At 36.4% G+C, this 24,891-nt stretch overlaps 1 protein-coding gene across 4 annotated transcripts in view; it reads left to right on the top strand.

Moving 5' to 3' along the window:
* LOC306878856 (sodium channel protein type 8 subunit alpha-like) overlaps positions 1–24,508 on the top strand; it is a gene marked incomplete at both ends in the record, with an annotated part of 55,535 nt that extends 31,027 nt beyond the window's left edge. For all 4 annotated transcript variants that reach the window (XM_079431425.1, XM_079431423.1, XM_079431422.1 and 1 more), the window contains 13 exons: positions 470–643; positions 1,465–1,821; positions 2,138–2,614; positions 10,679–10,796; positions 11,723–11,877; positions 12,768–12,941; positions 15,855–15,977; positions 20,901–21,185; positions 21,882–21,935; positions 22,039–22,180; positions 22,400–22,497; positions 22,956–23,226; positions 23,352–24,508. In XM_079431425.1, the coding sequence (XP_079287551.1) occupies positions 470–643; positions 1,465–1,821; positions 2,138–2,614; positions 10,679–10,796; positions 11,723–11,877; positions 12,768–12,941; positions 15,855–15,977; positions 20,901–21,185; positions 21,882–21,935; positions 22,039–22,180; positions 22,400–22,497; positions 22,956–23,226; positions 23,352–24,508 (3,585 nt within the window). The remainder of the gene's footprint in view (positions 1–469; positions 644–1,464; positions 1,822–2,137; positions 2,615–10,678; positions 10,797–11,722; positions 11,878–12,767; positions 12,942–15,854; positions 15,978–20,900; positions 21,186–21,881; positions 21,936–22,038; positions 22,181–22,399; positions 22,498–22,955; positions 23,227–23,351) is intronic.
* Between the last annotated feature and the right edge of the window lie 383 nt (positions 24,509–24,891).

Genomic DNA, 24,891 nt, shown 5'->3' with positions numbered 1-24,891 from the left:
ATTGGCATATCATGTAATTAACTTAATTGCATTTTTTTAATCACTTGACAGTCCTAAATTCAGTCGTTTCCTTTCTCAGTCCAAAACCATCTCCCTATTTCTGTAACGAGCAGCAATACTGGACCCTGTCCCACATTTCCATTTTAAGTTATGTCTCTGGCAGTGCAGCACTGATGTCTGCTCCTCCGTATCTGATGGACCTGCATTGAAAATGCAGCCTGCATTAAACCAGTCTTTCACCACCATTCTACTTTTTATTATCTTCCACTACCGATCCATTGCACCACATATCCAATTTAGTGATCTCACATTATTCATGATACAGGCACAATCAATGTTAATTTACAATCCAAATACCTTTTTCTATGGACTAGATACTAATATACTTTTATGTAATGTATCATCAACATTTTCCATCAACCTTGTTGAGATCGTCTTAATGACATTTTTCTTTGTCGTCTTATCTCAGGTGTTCACAGGTATCTTCACAGCTGAAATGTTTGCCAAGCTGATAGCGATGGATCCATACTACTATTTCCAGGAGGGCTGGAATATCTTTGATGGCTTCATTGTGAGCCTGAGTTTGGTGGAGCTGGGGCTGGCTGATGTAGAGGGGCTGTCTGTGCTCAGATCCTTCAGATTGGTGCGTATGAGTGAAGACATGTTCATGCACATGTTTTTATATAATAGATAGTACCAAATTTTATTAGAGGTTGAAGCATCACTTTTGTCTTGTATTTGCATTTACCCTTCTCTATTATGTATGTAAGGATGTCAAAAGAACCAGAACTACAGTAGTTTTTTTTTTTAACTTAAAGTTTGATTTCTTAATATTTTAATATATTGTGTAAATATTAAATACACAAAATGAATTGTGTATATTAGCATAGGTTTTTACTGTGGTATCAGATCTAGTGTCAAAATTTTTATATTTTATGGGTATTCGTATCAACTACTGACATTTTTCTATCATGACAGCCATAGTTGTATGTACTTTACCATTCAAAATTCAGAGGTCAGTGTGATTTTTTTTTTTTTTAAGAAATTAGTTTTATTTATCAAGGATGCATTAAAATAATTAAAAAAGGGACAGTGAAGATATACAGTGAAGACATGTTTCAGACATAATGCTGTTCTTTTCTATTCAACTATTTATCAAAGAATCCTGAAAAATATGTATCACGTTTTCTGGTTTGAACACCAAATCTACATATTAGAATGATTTTTGAAAGATCTTGTGACAGAGTAATGGCTGCTGAAATTTCAGCTTTGCCATCAATTTTAAATTGCATTAAATTTCAAGAACAATTTACAATATTACAATTTTACTGTATTTTTTTATGAATAAATACAGCCACAGTGAGTATAAGAGACTTCTTACTGTAACCAAACATTTGAACAGTAGAGATGTCTTATTCTTTGATTCCGAACTTTTTGTGAATCCCAAACTTCTCTCTCATACAGCTGAGGGTGTTTAAACTGGCCAAATCATGGCCCACTCTGAACATGCTGATCAAGATCATTGGTAACTCTGTGGGAGCTTTAGGAAACCTGACCCTGGTGCTGGCCATCATCGTCTTCATCTTTGCTGTGGTGGGCATGCAGCTGTTTGGGAAGAGCTATAAAGACTGTGTGTGTAAGATCGATAAGAAATGCGAGCTGCCCCGCTGGCATATGAACGACTTTTTCCACTCCTTCCTTATTGTGTTCCGGGTGCTGTGTGGAGAATGGATCGAAACCATGTGGGACTGTATGGAGGTGGCTGGACAAACAATGTGTCTCACTGTATTCATGATGGTGATGGTCATTGGAAACTTGGTGGTGAGTTTTAGAGTTCTTCTCTGCTCAGTTACTTTCCATTGTTGCAGTTCTTCCTGTTTCTTTGTCACTATTTCCTAAGAAATGGCCTGCAAGTCTATTTGACCTGTCATTTTGTGGTTCAAATGGATGCTTGCAGGCCTCATTGGGGTTTGCACGTTTGTAAAATAATGGCACATCCAGGATGCATTGCGGTCACATAATGGCAGGGCTTGAGCATTGTGGAGCCAAACAATGACAGATGGGACAGCCTAAGGTCTTGTGGTCTTCAAGTCTTCATCATATGTAAAAGCTAAAGCTGTGATCTTCTCTTGATTAGGTGCTGAACCTGTTCTTGGCCTTGCTGCTCAGCTCCTTCAGTGCTGATAATCTGGCAGCCACAGATGATGACGGTGAGCTGAACAATCTGCAGATTTCAGTGATCCGCATTAAGAAGGGTATCGCTTGGTTCAAAATTCACGTACGTCTCCTGGTGGCCCAAGTTCTGAAGAAGAAACCTTTGGAAGACGAAGACAAGCCTCTTGACGACATGTACGACAAAAAACTCAACATCATAGGTAACCACACCGGTGTTGACATCAGATGTGGCGATCTGAACTACCCCAAGAACGGTAATGGCACCACAAGCGGCATTGGTAGCAGCGTAGGAAAGTACATGATTGATGAGGAGCCCATGTCCTTCATACACAACCCCAACCTAACGGTACGGGTTCCCATCGCTGTGGGAGAGTCGGACTTTGAGAACCTCAACACAGAGGACTTCAGCAGTGAGTCGGATGTGGAAAATAGCAAAGATGTGAGTATTACTAAAGTCCCTTTTAAGGAAAGTCAATTCACTTGGTGGCCACATGTGCAATGCCTCCAGGTAGCTTTTCCAAGACCAACTCCTATCTACTTGAATGGGGAAATGCTGAAATCTCAAAAACTGCTTGCCAAATTCACATTTAAAGAAATAGTTCACCCAAAAATGAACATTTTGTCATCATTTACTCACCCTCATGTTGTTCCAAATCTGTATGAGTTTCTTTCTTATGTTGAACAAAAAAGAAGATATTTTGAAGAATTTTGAAGAACCAAACAGTTTTGGTCCCCACAAGTGTTGCTTTCGTCAACGAAAATTATGACTGACGAGACGAGACGCAACATAAATGCTGGTCATGTGACGATGACGATAACTAAATGTATAATGCAATATTGTCAGTGGTGTAGTGGAGGATATACGCAGGTATACGGCGTATACCCACTTCTTTATCAGTCGGCATTCCGTATACCCACTTCTAAATCCCCTCTGATGCGCACCATTCAGTAGTGTCCTGCATTAGCCAAATCACGACAGTCCAGCATATGAGTAACTAATCCAATCGCATGTGAATATGCGCAAATATTCTCTAAAAACATCCAGTAAAGACAGTGATGCGGTCAGGAATGAGACGTAAACACACTCATGCAGTGTATGTTTCATTTATACTCGAAGCCGGATATCCCTGAAACGGCCTCACTGAATAAAAAGAAACGTGAAGACAGTAAACGCATGATTGCGACATTATGGTTTGTGTGTGTTTTTCCAAGTCATCTACAGGTAATCAAAAACGGAGTGTCTATTTACACTAAGTGCAAATAGCCCATCTTGTTGGCAAAGGCTATTTACACTAACTCCGCCAACTAACGTGTGATTGAGTTAGTCAAGAATAAAAAAAGTTTCAGTTTCAACATCAGTTTCTGTGGCGTAGATGGTTAGGCGCATGCTTTTTGACGCGATCGACCCGAGTTCGCGCCCGCCTTTTGCCAAACATTTTTTTCCCCTTTTCAAATCTCATATCGCATCAGAAAGGCATTTATTTTCAATAAAAATGAAGGAAATAATCAAAAAGTTGAAAATAAAGTATCGGATAGGGTTAGGGTAGGTGTAGGGAGGGCTTTATTGTCCCAATAAGGTGGCATCATTTACACTCAGTACGTTATTATTGTATTACTAAAAAGAATTGTATAGAATTGTATTACTAAAAAGAGACTAAAATACAATTTTCATTGACTAAAACTAAACTAAATGTCATCAGTTTTTGTCAACTAAAACTAGACAAAAATAGTCATGGTTAATTCTGACTAAAATAAGACTAAAATGCTCAGACTTTTAGTTGAATGAAACTTGACTAGACTAAAAAGAGTATGAACGTGACTAAAACTAATAAAAACTAAAATGACAGCTTCACACAAAGACTAGACTAAAACTAAAATTAAAACAGGCTGCCAAAAACAACACTAGTCCCAACTGGCTACCTTAGTAGGGAAAGAAATACTATGGCAGTCAATGAGGACCATTAGCTGTTTGATTATCAGCATTCTTCAAAATATCTTCTTTTATATTCAACATAAGAAAGAAACTCATGCAGGTTTGGAACGACATGAGGGTGAGTAAATGATTTATTTTTGGTTGAACTGTCCCTTTAAATATCACTGACAAAATCTGACATGAACTGTCCTATAAATCTTGTTTCTGATGCTCTAATAACATTAAAAAGCATATATTTCGAGGTCTAGCCAATGTGCATGTGCAGTCCTAAGCGTGACTCTCGGGACACTAAATGTTTCTTTGAGAACTGGAGCTTCTAACATCAGCTACAGTGACACAATGACTTTGCCAACTGGTGATTGGCCCTTTTATTTAGAAGGTGGGACTTATTGCACTTTGAAGTTTCTCCCATTCATAGTAATACGAGTGGACTTGGTGTATGTTGTTGTGGCAAGGATAAATTTAAGGCAGCTTTGATGTACCATTTTGAATATATTGTAAAAACCAAAGCAGAATCAGAGTTGCCATACTTAAATGCTGCACTGGATCTTATAGAGAATTTGAAGGCATCACAGTGTAAAGAAACATCCTTTAACTTTCCTTTTTCTGTATGTATTATAGAAAAAAGAAATTGTTTTGATGACTTGTGATTCATATAATAAAATTAAAGGAGACGCTAAGGTTATTTTGTGTGTGTTTATATATATATATATATATATATATATATAAATGTATGTATGTGTATATATGTAGTACTCTCTTGACAGTGAATGAGAGAGACAGAGACAAGAGTTAGTGGTTGCCCAAGCGGTCCTCTTTGTTGTCTTTAATAAACATTAACACATATAAATACTCAAATCAAATCACAGTAAACAAATAAATATATAATCATATATACAGAAATGTTGTAGATCTTCCACACATCTGGATTTACTCATAAATATCTCAGATCAACTACTCCGGTAAGTATTTCAGGTAGTACACAAACGACTCAGATAAACTTCTCTATGAAACAGGTATTAAAATGACACAATTACACAAATGATCAATTTAAACAAATTATTAACACATTAAAGCATGTAAACTGTAGTTTGGCATTGACTTTTGATAAATGTAACTAACCTTGACAGTGAATGAGAGAGACAGAGACAAGAGTTAGTGGTTGCCCAAGCGGTCCTCTTCGTTGTCTGAGGATGCGCTGCAGTTGTCACGGTAACTCTACTCTCTCTCAACTGCCACCAGAATTCGGAAAATGCAGCTGGACTGTCCAGTGCAAACTCATTATAACACATTCAATTAATTTAAATTAAACTTATATACACATGTAAATAGACATAGACATACATAAATACATAGCAAAATATATATAAATAATTTAATATTTTTATGACTCAAACTCTACGCAGCAGGGTGGTCACATATATATGTATGTATGTATGTGTATATATATTAAAGGTGCCATAGAATGGAAAACTGTATTTACCTTGGCATAGCTAAATAATAACAGTTCTGTACATGGAAATGACATACCGTGAGCCTCAAACACCATAGTTTCCTCCTTCTTATGTAAATATCGTGAATAAAAAAAGACCGACAAACAGGCGAATCAGAACATAACACCGACTGTGACGAAATAGTCGGTCCGGGATCACTACGCCCCCAAAATTTGCATACACCTGCCCATGTTCTAGGCCAGCCACCAGCTGAACCACTGAAAATGGAAGATCATGGAAATAAATGTTATGTTCCAGGCTGTGCAGGAGATGTGAAGTGCAGGGATGGGTTGGCGTCTGTATTCAGAAAGGCACGGAAAGCAAATAACGCGTTCTACTAAAATAACGCGAGCCACTAAAGAAACATGGTTAGCTCCTTGCTAGCGGTAGCCTGTTACATTACAGTAGCCTACATAAGATTTCACTTACCACATAAACAGAGTAAGGAGAGATGAGGATGATGGCGAATGATTTATGGATCCTGAGCACCACTGACAAGCATCTGATCTTGTAAAATGTGTGGTAAGTACTGCCGCTCCATAGTATAAAGAGAGTACGTGCGATCGTGAATCTCGAAAGCGAAAGTGAAACTATAACGCGATCGTTCAAAAGCAGTTTCAACTCCCTGATGCCCACATTTTATATACAGTATAATTACCTGACGATATAACTGCGAGAGAAAGTATTGAAATATATATTTTCTTCCCTGTGTTTCCTCCTTGCTGTGAGCTACTGAAATGAGCAGCACTGTGAAACAGCCAATCAGAGCAGAGCTCATTATTATTCACGACCCTTCCAAATAAGCCAATAACAGACCGTTTCATTCTAGGGAGAAATCCCAGGGTTGTAAATGGACACGTAAGGCCGTGTTCACACTTGGCGTCATTTTTGACTAGAAAAAGTTGACAAGAGCGTTTTTTTAATGAAAAACAAAGCTGGCAGCGTCTGTTACAAATAGCAGCTGAGAGCGTCTTTTGTTGTCATAGCAACAGCTGTAACAGTAGCCTAGCGCTGTGTACTGCAGAAATGTCAAGAAAGAGTAAAAAGTTGGCTCTTGCGTTGGCTTTTGAAGTTAACGGGAAAGAAAATGTCGATTCACAACGACGTTTGTGGGTGCACGACATTATACGGGGAAGGAACCAATATTATGATAGAGTTTTGTGCTCATATCATACAGCTCCTTGTGCTCCGAAACTAGTACGAGCAGTCTATCTACCGGCACCTTCTCCATTTTTCTTGTTGTTGTTATGGAAACGACAGATCTCGCTACTCGCTTGTCATTGGTCAGCTGTCAAAAAGGCGCTTGACGTAGGGCGTTTTTTTCAGAAAAGTTGAAATTTTTTCAACTTGAAAAAACGCTCTGAGCTGCAGAAAAAGACGCCGGCGGTGGCGTTTTAAAAAGCGCTCAGGACTTTTTTGAAAACACGGTTTACTCCATAGGATTATAATGTAAAACAGACGCCGGCAGCTTCGAAAAAGACGCCAAGTGTGAACACGGCCTAAAACCGTTTCTGGAGATTTTTTGCCCTTACCTAAGCCACATACCTTCTATGTAGATATCAGAGAACAATTAAAAAAATTATATCAATGCATTCTATGGCACCTTTAAAGACTGAAGTAAAGCAGAGGAAAAATGTATGTAGCCCTTACAGTATTCTTTGAGGAATTGAAAATGGCTTACTGCTGCTTACTGTACACAATTCACAAAGATCATCATTTTAAGCCCATGTTGCTTTTTGCATCATTTCACTTTCAGAAGGAGTTAGCTTGTGTATTCTGGCAGAGACAGACTTTCTTTTCCCGGCACATTGAAAATGGTTGTGTAACATTCTCTTTATATGCTCTTTATAATTATAATGGATGCATCTCTTTATATATTTCCTGAGGCCATCTTAGGGCTTTTTGATTAAAGACGACTTCTCTATTAATACAATGCCAAAAGAAGTCTCCTTGAGTCAGTAGAGCATGACTCAAATAAATATAGATAATCAGGACTGCATTGACTTGTACAGTCTTAGAGAAGCAATTAATTTTTATTTTGTTTTCAATATTTAGACAAATGCATATATTTTAATTAATCAAATGATAAAAAAACTTTAATTAGGAAGTATGATCAGACTATGGCGGTGTGTGTTTGTAGAGCGTGACTAGATGAAATCAGGGTAACACTTTATTTTAAGGTGTCATAATACAGAGTAATTACCTAGTTAAGTACTTAGTAGCCGTTGTACTTACATGAAAAAAAATGTACTTACCATGTAACTAAGTTATGGAACAGCCTGTTCTTACAGTTTGTAATTATGTAGATGTAACAGGCAGCTACTGTTACACATATGTAACAGACCGAGTCTGTTACACAGCTACTTATGTCACCAAAAGATTGTTACATATGTGTTGCAGACTTTATACAATGTAATTATAAATGTAAGTAAACAGACATAAGCTACTTAAAATAAAGTGTATCAAGATTGTACTTAAGTGTACTTCATGTGTATCTATACTGTACACCTTATCCAGCTGCACCTTAGTTTGATTTAACCCACCAGTACACAGCTTAAATACATGTAATACATTTCTAATTACATTACAATTGCAGAATATTACACAGGCATAAGCTACTTAATATACAGTGTATCAAGATTGTACTTAAGTGTACTAGTAGCTGTGTAACAGACTCGGCCTGTTACATATGTGTAACAGTAGCTGCCTATTACATCTACATAATTACAAACTGTAAGTACAGGCTGTTCCATAACTTAGTTACATGGTAAGTACATTTTATTTCATGTAAGTACAACAGCTACTACTAAGTACTTAACTAGGTAATTACTCTATTATGACACCTTAAAATAAAGTGTTACCGAAATCAGTGTCAGTAGTTGATTACAGGCTGCAGATTACAGCAGTATGGGTGGATTAAGGCTTTGCAGGCAAAATAAGAATGTTGAGTTGTGTTATTCCTGTGATTTATTGTCTTGCTGCTTCTGCTGAGTGCTGAGCCACTCAGCCAAAGAATAGATGCAGTCCACCAGATAATGTAATGTTTTTCCTTTGCATGTGTGTTCAAAAACGTGCATTTCTGTGTACACAAGTTTCAATAAAATTGGGTTATTAAATCTGCGGTAACGAGAGAGCAACAAAGAGCGTAGCTAGCCACTAAAATTTTATATTATTTTATGTATGTTTTAGCATGCTACCAGGCACAAGAATGAACCAGAAAACAATGTCAGCGATCACTTATCATCCAAAATCATATGTAGTTCAAAATTTGAGTTTACCTGCTGCCCTCAAAGTGAGGATCAAGCATGAGTTCACGTGAATTCAGTAATAGTGAGAAATGAGTAAGAAAAATAATGCACTTTTAGGATATTTATCATTGTTATTAGCACACACATACATTTATACTGACTCTCCTGTCATTGTCCTGGTCTCTATGCAAAGACTGGGTCACCTTGACCCAGTTTAGATGTAACAGATTCAGTATGGCTGAACTACACGTGCTGAACATCTAGCCAGTGGCATCACAGTAGATCATTCCTGTTAGCCAATCGAAGCAGTGCTGGTTGGGTCTTCATGTTTGATTGGCCAAGCTGGGTCAGGGAGGACTGCAGTGGTGATGTGTTAGGCTTGTTTGATGCTTTTGACTGCCGGTGTGTGTGTATTAACGATTCAGGTTTTATAAAACCGCTGTGTCATACTGGCCTGTTGTGATCAGGGTCAGGCTTTTCCAGGAGACTGGGGAATATGTTTTTTGTAGTTGTGTGGGTTGTAGTTGTACTCACGTGCCTGTGTGTGTGTGTACTCATTCTTTTTCAATTATGGTAGGTGTTTGCAGTAAGAGAGGGTTTGATGAACTGTGCACAAAGCTTATACGTCACATTTAAGTAGCTTCCTTGTAAAAATATAATTTAAATATAATATAATGTAAACACATCAACATTTAATATGACAACTTGTAGTAAATTAATAATCAGAAATAATGGGATATACTGTATGTTCCAGTTCCATGTTATTATATTAGTATAACAATTTGTGTAATAATAAAATCAGACATTACATTTATTTGTGTAGCGCAATTATCACATGTGGTACTTTCAGTTTTGCAAACAATACATTTTTTAGGCTTTGTGTCTTTAATTAATGTTGTTTACAATGGATGCCACTATAATTTATGTTTGTTTTATACTTATATTTTTCATTCTTGTTCTGAATACCGTTACATTTATAGAATTTGTGGAGTGACTAAAATATGCTTTTATGTTTATAAACATCTTGTTTTATTTACCATGATTTCTCAGTGTAATAACAAAATGTGACTTATAAACCTATGCGACTTATCTGTGTTTTTGTTTTGTATATATCACATATATGTATATATCATAATTTAATAAATTTTATATTACTGTGTATTTATTTTCAAATAATCAAAATATTATTATTATTATAACAATTATTATTATCTTTATTAGATTATATTAGATGTTAATGATGTTAACAAATATATGTTGCCCTTTTTATCTAAGCATTTTTACTTGTTGGTTAGACATAAAGTAATACCATAAAACGTAACAAAAATTAAATCAATACACAACACCTGATTTGCATAAAATACAGCAAAAAGTCATTCATCACTGTCTGATTTGCATATGTAGATGATCATTTTTAACCTTGTTAATTCAGTTAGTGTTGAGTCAAGGTTAATTGTGTCTTGGGTAGAGTGAATGCTAATTAATCTAGACACCCAGAAGAACATTGAAGGTTAGTGCTAGGCCTAGGACACATCTGGCCTAAAATGTTAAAATTTTGACTAACTGTTACTCATGTTCAGGTATCAGTTTATATTGTATCTTGCATTCAGGTATTTCTTTGGACTAACACAACAGCAGAAGGTTTTCACAGGAGAAAGCAGTGATTGGAGAGTTGGATTCAGGATCACCTTGTGTTGACCTTGTTTTGAGAGCATCTGTATTTTTTGGGAAGTTCTTGTTGAAATAAACTGATCAAATAAAAGTAGAAGAATGCATCACAATAAATAAAATGTACATTGATACATCTATGTGTTTTGTTTCTCCTCTAGCTGGATGACACCAGCTCTTCAGAGGGAAGCACTATTGACATAAAGCCTGATGAGGAGGAAATGGCTGTAGTGGAGGTCGTGGAGGAGTACTTAGACCCAGAGGCCTGCTGGACTGATGGTAAACAATGCATGCGTGTTTGTTTGAAAGCAAATGTTCTTGATATAAATCTAACTTTAATATTATATATCTGTGATACTTTGTCTATGATATAATCTGTCAATTAATGTAATTGTTTGAAATAATTACAATTAATTAAATTAATCAATTATATACATATTAGCTGAGAAAAAATAATTGCTTATGCAAAATTAAATTAACAGCCATAGGATATACTGTATTACACATTGAAGTTTCATTGGTAAAGCAGTAAATTTGTTTTAGCTTTAGGCAATAAAGCATACATTGACTATGTTTACATGGACATCAGGAATCAAATTATTTTCCTTATTCTGAATAAGAAAATATTATGATTAAGGTGTTTACAAGAGTTTCTTTTAGAATATTCCTTTCATGTTCCTGGCCATCTGACATCCCCTCCAGAGTTTCATGTATAAACATATAGTTCGTCTTCGTTATGATGCCATATACAGTTTTGGGAGTTTAATTTTTCATTTTATGAAAGCTTCAAGTGCAGTTAATTATTTGTCATGCTATACGTGCAAACAGATGACTGCATTGCTGAAGTCATGCTCTTTTGTTTGCCGTCAACCGGTTGACCACAGCCGTGTGTGTATCCTGTCGCAAAATGCGGCGAAAAGTCCTGCACGATGGTAATAATGTGATTAAGATGTGTGTACATGTCTATATGTGTACTGCACTTCAATAATGCGACTAAAATAGGAATACTCAACATGTCTTAATTCGATTTGTCTTTACTTTGGATTAAGGTAATCAAACATCTCTGTTTACATGGTAGAATCTTAATCAGAGTATTTTATTAATTGTGTTAAAAGCGAAATGTTGTTGTCCATCTAAACGTACTCATTGTGAGTGTTCATTTGATGTAAATGTGTATTCAGTAGGTGTGTAATATGTTTTTTCAGCCTGTGTGGCACGATACAAATGCTGTGACGTGCCTATCACCGAGGGCTGGGGAAAGTACTGGTGGTTCCTGAGGAAAACTTGCTACCTCATTGTTGAACACAACTGGTTTGAAACACTCATCATTTTTATGATTCTGCTCAGCTCTGGAGCTCTGGTGAGGTCACAGGCATGCACACACACAATACAGTTTCCAAAGAAAATTTATATTAATTGCTAATATTCTCTCTAAGTGCTAAGGTGTCAACCACATTCCATGGATGCAATACACTTTGGTGTTCCATTCATTTTTGTACAGTTTTTGAAGAACATATTCCATATTTTTAAAGATCAAGGAAATACACACACACATGCTTACTTGAAAAAATACATTTGAAAGAGTTCTGGGCCTTTAGTTTGTACCCAAATCTTTGAAAGTGATGCAAATAACCTTTATTCATGTTACAGGTAAATTAGTTATTTCATTTGCTATAAATTATTAGATAAAAAGTAGAGACCTCAAAAATGTCCATGCCAATTCATAACCTCTTATGATAACATCAGTGATAAACATTTGCAGAAGCTGAGGGGATTAAAGACTGAGATAAAGATTCTGAAATAGGATTGGAAGATATATGGGCACAGTGTCGATATTTCAGCCTTTCACAATGTATATGTGGGAAACTAATGCGATATAATGCTAGTGCAGGTAGATTTTAATGTGATTGAGGCTGCAGAGCATACTGTGTGGTATATGATCTATGTGAAGTGAAAGAGTGAGCTAATGTATGTGGGGTTGCAGTGCCACACTTTGGTGATGTCCGGTACTGAAAGTGAAGAATGATTGTGGGAAAAGAAGCACTTGATAAATCTTCATAATTTTATCAAACATAACAATATTTGAAAATAAGTTTTGACAAACATGCATCAAGATTGAATTACCATAATTGACTTTTTTTAGCAATGGAAATTTAAAATGTTTTCATGTTCATTACATTACAAAAATTGGTGAGATAAATTGAACATTCAGAAACACGGCTAATTAAATTTCTCTGTTTTGTTTCTAAGGCATTTGAGGATGTATACATTGAACAGAGGAAAACCATCCAGGTCATTCTAGAATATGCAGACAGAGTCTTCACATACATCTTCATCCTGGAAATGTTGCTGAAATGGGTAGCCTATGGCTTTGTCAAATATTTCACCAATGCATGGTGCTGGCTGGACTTCTTCATTGTGGATGTAAGTAACTTAAACTAATATCTATAAATCACTGCTGTTATCCCCTGTACTGCCTCACATCAGATGGATTATTCTTCAGATATATGCAGTAGTTTTGAATATTTCATGGTGTACTGTCAGTCCTTTTGGTGATTAATTATATTCCCAATACAAACAAACATGTTTTTCTATTCTACTCCTTTTGGTCCTCGTGGTCTGCTATGAGGTCAGTGGCCGTTGTCTTCAGAGTGATCTTAAAATTAGATTTGATCTTCACCGCTAGAGTGCTCGGGTGCTGCGGCACTCAGTTTAGTGTTTATTGGTCATGTTTCCAAAATAGGGCTGGGCAATATGGCCCAAAAAATGACCATAATCAGTCGATATAGATAATTATCAAGTAAATGTCAAATCTTTATTTCTTTCCAGTTTAAAGCCAGATTTTTGCTCCAAAGGGAAAGTTGTAGAAAACAGACCATTAATTTTCCTTAACAAAATAAATATCTAAATATATATGGTTTCTGCATGTTCTAATGAGTGATATCGTTTCAAATCAAGAAACAGGTTTGGGTTGCCTGATGATGATAATAATAATATCACTTTTTTGTCTCTGATAGTAGCTTGAGTTAGGATGCAGACGTAAATGTTTGTTCATTATCAAAATCAGTTAGCAAAATTTGTAGCAACCTTATATGGTTAAATTTATTCTGACCAAGTGTTTTTTTTTTTTTTTTTTTTTTTTAATTAAGCATTGGTGTCCCATAGTAGCAAACATTTAAATCATGATAAACACAGTCACACAAAATCATTAAACCACACATATAGCACCTCAACACCATGGTAAAAATATAACTAGGTTTTAGGTAGCCTTTTGTATGAAAAACAGTAACTTAGTCTAAAAACATTCAGTATAAATGTACACATAGCTTAATCACAAATACATACTATATACTATAATGATAATATTACTATAGTACTATAATGATATACCATTTCTCCTGTAATAAAATTCAATGTGAATATACCACATTTCTGCCACAATACCGTGGTGCAGTGAGTGTTACTACAGTAAATCCATGGTAAATGATGGCGATGTGTGGATTGAAACTTCTTCTGACTGTTTCATTGCACACAGTGTTTCTCCTGTTTGGCTTTAAACTAGTTTAAATCACAGAGTCATTCGTGTTTATCGCTGAATTCAAGCGCTTCACACTGGATCTCACAGTGCTGTTTAGTGCTCGCATGACCGAATAAACGCATCTGTTCTAGTGAGCTTGCGCCGCACGGAAGTTTGAACTTTGATCCGAGCGAATAAAGATGTCTGCTTTCAGCGCATAAACATATAGAACATTTTTCGAACTCTTCATATCGTTTTATCAAGGAAAATTGTATTGCGACAATTATCGTTATCGAATTATCGCCCAGCCCTATTCCAAAATATGTATACTAATAATATTTATTTATTCTTGTTATATATGTACTGATGTTATAGAATTTTTTTTTTTTTTACTGTAGAACAGAAACATTGCTACTAGTGACATTGTTACCTTATTTTATTTCAGTGTATTTCCATAAACATCAGCAAAAAAAAAAAAACACTTAATGTGGAAAACAAATATTTAATGTGTATCTTGGGTATTTGAACAGATTGAGCCTGAGTTTGTCTATTTGCGATCATGAAAAACGTAAATGTAAGAAAGTTTAAATATTATATTTTAATTGTATCATTTTATATCTATTATAGATAATTAAATTAGGTAAAACTACATCGAAAAATATCGACATTTAATATGACTCATTCATATTGCTTTTCCATGTCTAATAATTCAAGTGTGAAATCCAAGTTTAAATTCCAGCAAATTTCAAATTTCAAAGTTCACATACATAGGTTTCAAATTATTTTAGCATTTTTTATTAATTAAAAAGTTATTAATGCAATTATTACTTTAATTAATCATTTCTTTTTCATTCATTTCCATGTTTGTAGAGTTTTACTAATGCGTACAAAAAAAATTGAAGTATGTATATAGACATACTTGTAAATTAACTTGTAAAAATGGTTCATTTGGAAATGGTCGACATGGTATTGACGTCAAAGCCATTAACATGTCTAAATGACTTCCCATATTTATATACATAGCCTATTTTGGTTTGCTGCCACTTGGCAGGGGCGGTTGTGTGTTTGATTACATGTCTATGTGGATATAAGTCCTAAAAATGGTTAGTTATTGTCCCTGACAGGCACTGTAACCTTGTCTCTCTATAGTGCTGATGGACACAGAGGGCCTGAGGGGGCATAAGAGGGCCGGGAAGTGAGGGGCCAGGGTAAGGTCTCTGCTAGGACTCTCTTGTTCTTTTACAGGAGTTCCTCTCTCTCTCTGCCTCCTTACTCTCCCAAACCGCCCTGTTACCCCTAATGACTCTCGAATGGTCTCGTGTGTACCGTACGCGGTTGGTGTTTGTATATATTGTGCGTATCTTGTGTGTACAAAGTACAGTGAACGTGCTTGTAAGTTTGTGCACACCTCTTTTCTAAATGTGTCCCTTCACCTGTTTTTTGTATTTCTCAACCAAAAGTTTCCTTCCAGGTTTGCTGTAAGCTGCTTTCCAAGCTTCGTCTGCCTGCGATACCAAAAACGAAACGCATACTAAGATCAAAAGTGCAAACATTTGGGTCGCCCAATATACAGTACCTATGACTGGTTAACCCCATGTTTAACCTGAATCTCTCCTTTCTCTCTCTCTGTTGTCGAATACACATATATGCATACATACATGAGCAAACCCTTCTATATGTATGTATATATCTGTTTACTGCCTCTCCAGCTTAGTGTCAACGTAGGGTCCTCTCTCTTTCACCTTGATGTCCTCCTTGACTCTAACACTTTGGCCCATCTCTTTCTCTCTTCCTCCCTTCCTCTTTCTCTCTTTGTATAGGTGTCTATAGTCAGCCTTATAGCTAATGCGCTGGGCTACTCAGACTTGGGCCCCATAAAGTCCCTGAGGACTTTGAGGGCTCTCAGGCCCCTGAGAGCATTGTCCCGGTTTGAGGGCATGAGGGTAAGATCCAGGGCTGCCCTATGCATGCCAGTCACTCTGTGAGAACACGACTGCATGCCAAAAACCACCATTGTGCAGAAAGCAAAACCACAGCCAGAATAAGCAAACCTATCAGGATTCTGGAAATCCAAATTACATTGTTTTTTGGCTAAACTTATCCTTCAAGTGCATGTATTTTAAAACTCTCCGCATGGAAAACCCTTTCAACATTGCGTCATGATGCAGCTGAAATATGAAGATTTAGCTTCCTTTTATTGATTTCTTAGATGTCTAGAAGAATAATGAAATTCCTTTTCCATTCAAATGACATCGCAAATAATCTTATAGCAACTTTTGGGGAAACTTATGGTTATTAGAATAAAGACGAGAGGGGTTATTATGTGAAGCTGCCTCATCACAACCATTCATTTCTTTTGTTTGGTTACCATTCGTGCAACAAAATTAGTTGAAGGCCTTTTTGTGATGTTTGTAGCATCCAAATGCCTTAAAGGTTCACTGTTTCTCTCAAAGAACATCTGCCATTTTCTTAAGTCGTCCTTTTGTCTCCACCCTGATATTTTCTGCAACCTAATACTTATCCACCAATTCCTGCATCCTTACTCCAGTCATAACAGAATAATGTATAAAAAAGCCAAAGCTTTCCTTTTCAGTTTGTCTGATCGTTTTTCTCAAGGTGTGTAATTACAAAATAATCTGGTTTAGGTTTAGATGGCCGTACAGTCTTGGTCAGAATTATTGGCACCCTTGGTAAATATGATCAAAGAAGGCTGTAAACATTTATCTGCATTGTTAATCCTTTTGAAAAAAAAAAAAAAAATCTAACCTTTCATTGGATAATAAGAATTTAAAATGGAGGGGGGGGGGTATCATTATGAAATAAATGTTTTTCTCTAACACACATTGGCCACAATTAACGGTACCCTTTAATTCAATACTTTTTGAAAGCTCCATTTGCCAGTTTAACAGCTCTAAATTTTCTCCTATAATGCCTGATGAGGTTAGAGAACACCTGACAAGAGATCAGAGACCATTCCTTCATCCAGAATCACTCCAGACCCTTCAGATTCACAGCTCCATGACGGTGCTTCTTCTCTTCAGTTCACCTCACTCATTTTCTACAGGGTTCAGGTCAGAGGACTGAGGCCATAGCAGAAGCTTGGTTTGTGCTCAGTGACCCATTTTGTGTTGTTTTTGAGGTTTGTGTTTGGATTATTGTACGGTTGGAAGATCCAAACATGGCCCATTATAAGATTTCTAACAGAGCCAGTCACTTGTTGATTTTTTTATCTGTTGGTATTTGATAGAATCCTTGCACTGTAACAATATTACACTTAATATTTTTGAGTAGTTTTTGAGGCTTGTTTTTTTTTATGGAATCTACCTGAATAAATCATGTAAAATCTCCTAAATTAATGAATCTATGACACACTGAATTTAATATAATTTGTGAAATATGCTCATTTATTTTAAGTTGATTCTCAAAAGTCTGTGATTTTGAGTGAAGCCAGTTTGTATTTGACTTTGCACTATTTTGTACATTTAAAAGACTGTATACAGCCAAACAGCTCAAGTAGGAAAATACTTGAGAAATACTGGAAAGTACTTAATGCCTTAGAGGAGTAGTATCCATAACCATAAGCTCTACTCTTCTGCACAATGGTAACGATTGCACTGCACAATGGAAACTTCAATGTAACAGAAACTTTCAAATGTCAAACATAACTGAACATTAATAGATGGTTCCATTCACTTAAAAACGCATAAAATAGCTTTTAATTAAAAAATTTACTCTCCATATCCAGCCACATGCAAAGCATGCTGGGAACTAACAATCACCTCTAAAATAAAACTGCAAAATTGAGCTAATTCTTTTCAAATAAATTGGTAGCCTTATATACAGCAGTCTATTTCATTGTACACATGGGGTACTTTTTATCCCTGTGTTCACCAAACCCATCTTGAGTGTTTGCTGCTAAAAATCAAATTTTTTTGTTTCATCTGACCAGAGAGGCCAGTCCCATTTGAAGTTCCAGTCATTTTCTGATAACTGAATATGCTGGAGTTTGTTTTTGGATGAGCTAGGAGAATTTTTCTTGAAACCCTCCCAAACAACATGTGGTGATGTAGGTGCTGTTTGACCATTTTTTAAAGGGTTTCTGACACAGAGACTCAACTATTTTCTGCAATTCTCCAGCTGTGGTCCTTGGAGAGTCTTTAGCCACTCAAACTCTCCTCCTCACCGTGTATTAGGATGATATAGACACATCCTCTTCCAGGCAGTTTCGTAACATTTTATGTTGATTGGAAATTCTTAATTATTGCCCTAATGGTGGAAATGGGAATTTTCTCTGCTTTAGCTCTTTTCTTAAAGCCACTTTTGTGAAGCTCAATTATCTTTTGCTGCACATCAGAAATATATTCTTTGGCTTTTCTCATTGTGATGGATGATTAAGGGAACTTCCTCCTATTTATATTTCTGTGAAACAGGAAGCCATAGCTGGATACTTTCATGTTCATAATCACCCTGGAGTGCTCAAAATGGTAAATATGAATGGGAATATACTTCAGAGACATTTTACTCATAATAATTTCTAGGGGTACCAATAATGTCCAACGTGTATTTGAGAAAAACATTTCAAAATGAGATTTTCCCCCATTTTCAATAGTTTTAGTTCAATGAAAGGTTAGATTTTTGTCATTTTTTAAATAAAAGATCAAAAGGATTAACAATGCAGATTAATTTTCGCAGCTTTCTTTGATCATATTTTCCAAGGGTGCCAACAATTCTGGCCACGACTGTATGTTAGGGTTAAATATATTACTCACTTGATAACTTGAGCTATAAAAGTGACAGCATGGTTAAAAATTGAATTGAATTTTTATGCATCAATCATTTTTTGATCACGCAGAATAAAAAATGTAAATGATGTTAAAAATATTATAATAAATTTATTTTCAGTCCTTTAAGCCAAACGTTAAAGACTAATAGGAAATGTCAATGAAAAGCAACATCAGAAGACAGTAGATCACTTTCTAAATAATTCTTTGATCGCTAGAACTTGAATAGAATTTGTATCCCCATTAAAACTAGTTTATTGAAGCCTTATCTTTTTTTTCCACTGAAGTACTGACTTACTGTACTTTGTATCCACTCAGTTGTTCATAATCTGGTTTTATCTTTTTGCCATTGCATATCATGTAGAATGCATGTTCTTGAAGGTGTAAGAAGAAAGTCATGTTCCCCCCTTGGTTCTATTGTAGCTAATTTCTGCAATTGCATAACCATCGCATTGACTCATATACACCAGGCTTATTTGCTAAGCAAGCTCCACAGGATGCCTGAATGCCAGGAGTATATACAGGTCATATTTCACTACCAGAGAATGATTTGTTTGTACTTATTTTTGAAACTTTTGATTCATTTCAAAATACCACAAATAAATGCATGTTGCACTAATTTATGAAAGCCTGAATAGGAACATTGGGTTCCTTGTGTAAGGATCACTAATTAATGAGTTAGTAAGATCGTTGACATCGTTAACTATCTATTTAAGTGTATAAGGGGGGGGGGGGGGGGGGGCATGGCTACTGCTAGGATTGAGGCCCTGCATGCCCCGTTATTGGCTGACCATCTCTGACATCACCCAACCAGCTTTTGTGTGTACCATGAGTGAGAGGGTGATTGGGTGGGTGGGAGTCTTGCTCTACAATGTCTACCTTTACATTTTTACCAAAAAATTGGGCAGGTAGTTTTCTCTTAATATCTGGGTTCTTTCATGACACTAAGTGGTATACTGGTATGGCAAGAGAAAAAAAGGTGTTTTTGGTGGTTATGTATTTATATATGAGTGAGTAATAATAAATCAAAAGTGGCAATGGTCTACAAATTGAATTCCACATATCCTCTGGATACTGACGTTGTTTTGCTTCTGCTTGTTTCTTACTACTTGATACACTGTTGGCAAGCATGAAATTGCTACCCATTCTTATTTTTAAAAACTCTTCATATTTAGTCAAATTCTGGATTCTTTAGATTATATAGCATTTTATAATAATACTTTTATCCAATCATTGAATGGGAAACAATGTTGACTTGTAAAAAAGGTAGCAAGTAAGTCATGAGAAGCAGATAGAAGCAGAGCATGTCATATCCAGCATGCAGACAGAGAGAAACCACTGTGGCAATCCTGTAAACTTGAACCTTGACGTGATATAAAATTGCTAAAATTTAAATGAAACATTTCATCAAACACTTAGCATAAAGAGTTTTCTTGCATTTTGTCTGTATAACTTTTGCCACTTTAATGCACACTTTGTTTTATTTAAATCTTTTTAATTTTTTTTGTACTTCATTTCTGTTTGTGAATCAAGCCATACCAGTTTACATCATCTTAGTGCTGTCATCTTTAGATTCTATGTTACGTTACTATATATTTGTGTATGTATCTCCTTGCTCTTGCACGAAAAAATACAATTGGACTTTTGGGTAATTCAGTATTAAGGTGTTGGCACAGTAATTGTAGAGTAAATCTTAAACCTCTACCTCTTCATTTTTTTTTCAACAATACATAGTGGTATGTATATAGATAATATTGATCAACAAATGGCCAGATTTTACTACACTTTATTTGTTATTAAACATTTATCACAAAATATAATAAAATCCTAGATATTGTTCTAAAAAGATTAGTTTACTTTTTTGTTCATTGCATAATGTGTAGAGGCCTTCTAAAGTGGAAAATTGGATTTCTTTAATAAGAGCTTGAAGATATGCACATTACATGTTTAACATATGAACATCAGCATAGCTCATGTTTTTCTTCTTTTTTCTTCTTCTTTTTTCCTCTCTCAAAAACTCTATTGAAATCCATCCCTCTTTTTTTGCCCTCTTCCCCCAATTTTTTTATTTTTTTTGTCCTGTAGGTTGTCGTGAATGCGTTGGTGGGTGCCATTCCCTCCATTATGAATGTGCTGTTGGTGTGTTTGATCTTCTGGCTGATCTTCAGTATTATGGGTGTCAACCTGTTCGCTGGGAAGTACTATTACTGCTTCAATGAGACATCAGAGGAGAATTTTAAAAGTGACGTTGTCAACAACAGGACAGAATGCTTTGCACTCATCAGTGAAAACTACACAGAGGTTCGCTGGAAGAATGTGAAGATCAACTTCGATAATGTGGGTGCAGGTTACCTGGCACTCTTGCAAGTGGTAAGTCATCTCATATCTTTTGTATATCAATTGTTTAAATACCCAACACAAATCTTCAAATTTGAATGAACACATGAACTGTTAACTCTTTCCCTGCCAGCATATATGAAAAAAGTTGCCAGCTATTGCCAGCGTTTTTTGATAATTTTCACGAAATTTTCTTGTCCCCCAGAATATTTTTATTGTATTAATCTGTTTTATTCTAGCTTCATTGTTAGTTTGTTTTTATTAACACTTGAATGCAGGTAAATGTAATAAAAAGCAACATTTTGAGCAAAAAGCTGAGAAAATTGCATTTTTATCAAAGACTACATCTGGATTATATTTAGTAAGGATGATCAAAGCATAGATGCAGTAGATGGCTTCCATCAGCACCCCCAAAGCACAGTATCACATTATTTTTCATATGCATCTGCATTATTTTTTATATGCATCTGCATTATTTTTTATATGCATCTGCTTACATATGAGATCTGCGTCTTTCTCACCAGTAATTTTGATCTTGAGATTCTGGTCTCGTTCAGAAGATTGAGTGTAACTGAGTATATAACATTGAAAACATGGAAAGCTGTAAAATCTTGTCTTTGGCGGGGAAGTGTTTTCTCATAAAAGACGAGATAACTTGTCAATGGCGGGGAAAGAGTTTGTGTTACTGTGCAAAGCTTTGAGTTTGGTTTCTTTCTCCATATGACCTAGGCCACATTCAAAGGCTGGATGGACATCATGTATGCTGCTGTGGATTCCAGAAGGGTGCGGATGTTTTATAGTTTTTTTTTTTATATATATATAGCTTTTATAGACACTGTTAGCTCTTTATTCAAGTGAGTCACTTTTTGTTTATTGCTGCTTATAGGTTGAGGACCAGCCCATCTATGAGGACAACATCTACATGTATATATATTTTGTCATCTTCATAATCTTTGGGTCCTTCTTCACTCTGAATCTCTTCATTGGTGTCATTATTGACAACTTTAACCAACAGAAGAAAAAGATAAGTGCTCTCTCTCTTTTTCACCTCTAGAGTGCTGTTTTCACCTAAGTTTCTTCTCCATGCTTTGCACTTTCACAACTTCTCTCTGCATTTTTGTTATCTCCTATTCTGTCTGTATTTTCGTAAGACATGCTTTCAATTTAGTGCTTAATAATTTGAGCACATGTGGTCGAGCAAGAGTGTCAGGTTGTAACCAGTCTACTTTTGTCCCTATACTTTGGAGGTCAGGATATCTTCATGACTGAAGAACAGAAAAAGTACTACAATGCTATGAAGAAACTGGGCTCAAAGAAGCCCCAGAAACCCATCCCTAGACCTCTGGTAAGCAGACAGATTTGGGTTGCTACACATATCTGGCCATTAATGATTGGTGCAGTGATTGACCAATAACGACATATTCAAATGTGTGAATTCTTTATTATCTATAATCTAGATTGGCAAGTGGATAAAAAAATGTATGGCAAAAAATGTTTTAAAATCTTTTGTAAATGTTTTAAAAATGCAATTGCAAATGCAATTTAAATGCAAAAAAGTTGCATTTAAAAATAATTTATAAATGTATTTTTATTGTTACATTTAACTAAATTTTTTAAAAATTAAAAAAGGTTTTAAATGTTTATTTGTCAATTTCAAATATTTGTCAATTTTTATGTATTATTGACGTACTTTTCATATTTTAGAATAAATTATATTTTCATTTAATCTTTAAATAACACTTCTAGTCCTCTATGTTAATCTCCATATCTTCTGTATTCCTTTTTCTTTTCCTTTTCTTACAGAACCAAATCCAGGGGATGGTATTTGACTTTGTCACTCAGCAGGCCTTTGACATTTCCATCATGATACTCATCTGTCTTAACATGGTAACCATGATGGTGGAAACAGATGATCAGTCAGATGAGACAGAGAACATCTTGTACTGGGTAAACTTCGTATTCATTGTGTCCTTCACTGGAGAGTTCGTCCTGAAACTCTTTGCTCTGCGACACTACTATTTCACCAATGGTTGGAACGTCTTTGACTGCGTTGTTGTCATTCTGTCCATTGTGGGTGAGTGTTGTGTCCAAATGTAAATTCATCAATAGACTGCTTATTTCTCTATTTTTCTTGACGTGTCCTTTCACATTTTATGCACTTTGGACAGTTTTGTAATTCATCTTTAATCTGGTTTTCAGGTATGTTCCTGGCAGACCTCATTGAGAAGTACTTTGTGTCACCAACTTTGTTCAGGGTCATCCGTCTGGCTCGAATTGGCCGTATTCTGCGTCTAATCAAAGGAGCCAAGGGCATCCGGACATTGCTGTTCGCTTTGATGATGTCACTTCCTGCGCTGTTCAACATCGGCCTGTTGCTTTTCCTAGTCATGTTCATCTTCTCCATCTTTGGCATGTCTAATTTTGCCTATGTGAAACGAGAACTAGGAATTGATGACATGTACAACTTTGAAACTTTTGGCAACAGCATGATCTGTCTATTCATGATCACCACATCAGCTGGGTGGGATGGCCTCTTGGCTCCTATCTTGAACTATCCGCCTGACTGCGACCCCCAGACGGAGAACCCAGGAACGACTGTCAAGGGCAACTGTGGAAATCCCTCAGTGGGAATCTTCTTCTTTGTAATGTACATTATTGTGTCCTTCCTGATTGTGGTGAACATGTACATTGCTATCATCTTGGAGAACTTCAGTGTTGCCACCGAGGAGAGTGCTGATCCACTGTGCGAAGATGACTTTGAGTCCTTCTATGAAATCTGGGAGAAGTTCGACCCAGATGCTTCGCAGTTCATCACCTTCGCTAAGCTGCCAGACTTTGCTGATACATTAGAACATCCTCTCCGTGTGCCAAAGCCAAACATCATCGAGCTTATCGCCATGGACATGCCCATGGTGAGTGGCGACCGCATTCACTGCTTGGATATTCTGTTCGCCTTTACCAAGCGTGTGCTGGGTGACAGCGGCGACCTGGACATGATGCGACAGCAAATGGAGGAGCGCTTTGTGGCGGCGAACCCCTCCAAGGTGTCATACGAACCCATCACTACCACGCTGCGGCGTAAGCAGGAGGAGGTGTCAGCCGTCATCATCCAGAGGGCGTACCGAGCCCATCTGGTACGCAGAGGCTTCATCTGCAAACGCAGGCCTGCCAACAACAAACTGGAGAACGGAGGGACCAATCAGGAGAAGAAAGAGGGCATGCCTTCCACTGCATCCCTGCCGTCCTATGACAGTGTAACCAAGCCCGAGAAGGAGAAACAGGATGACAACAACGAAGGCAAGGGCCGCAAGGAGAAGGGCCGAAACCAAAAAGACGTCAGGGAATCCAAGTGTTAAGACTGCTGCGGTAACACTCGTGGACAGCGATAATGATCATGACGATATTATAACAAAAACTGTCATTTCAAGCGAATGGAAACCCTGAATCAAACTATACAGATGTACAGATTACTTTCATTTAAGAGGAAAAAATAAAGCCGAAGTTACACTACAAAAAATTGTTTACAAACGTCACTGGCGTATCGAGGTGAAGAAAAGTGTTGGGTTTCCTCAAAGCTTGAAGACACTTACAAGTTAAACCAAACATAATCAGCTTCCTGTGTGACAGTTGCATCAAGACTCAATTTAAACAGAATAAAATATGAATTTAAAGGACAGATACTTGATCAAGTGTATTTTAGAGGGCTATATTGCGCTTCAGTATGGAACTCTTCACCGAG

This window comes from Barbus barbus (assembly GCF_936440315.1).
Source record: "Barbus barbus genome assembly, chromosome: 13".
Taxonomy (NCBI): Eukaryota; Metazoa; Chordata; class Actinopteri; order Cypriniformes; family Cyprinidae; genus Barbus; species Barbus barbus.
The sequence above is the reverse complement of the archived record's forward strand: the minus strand, read 5'-3'. Positions and strand labels throughout refer to the sequence as shown.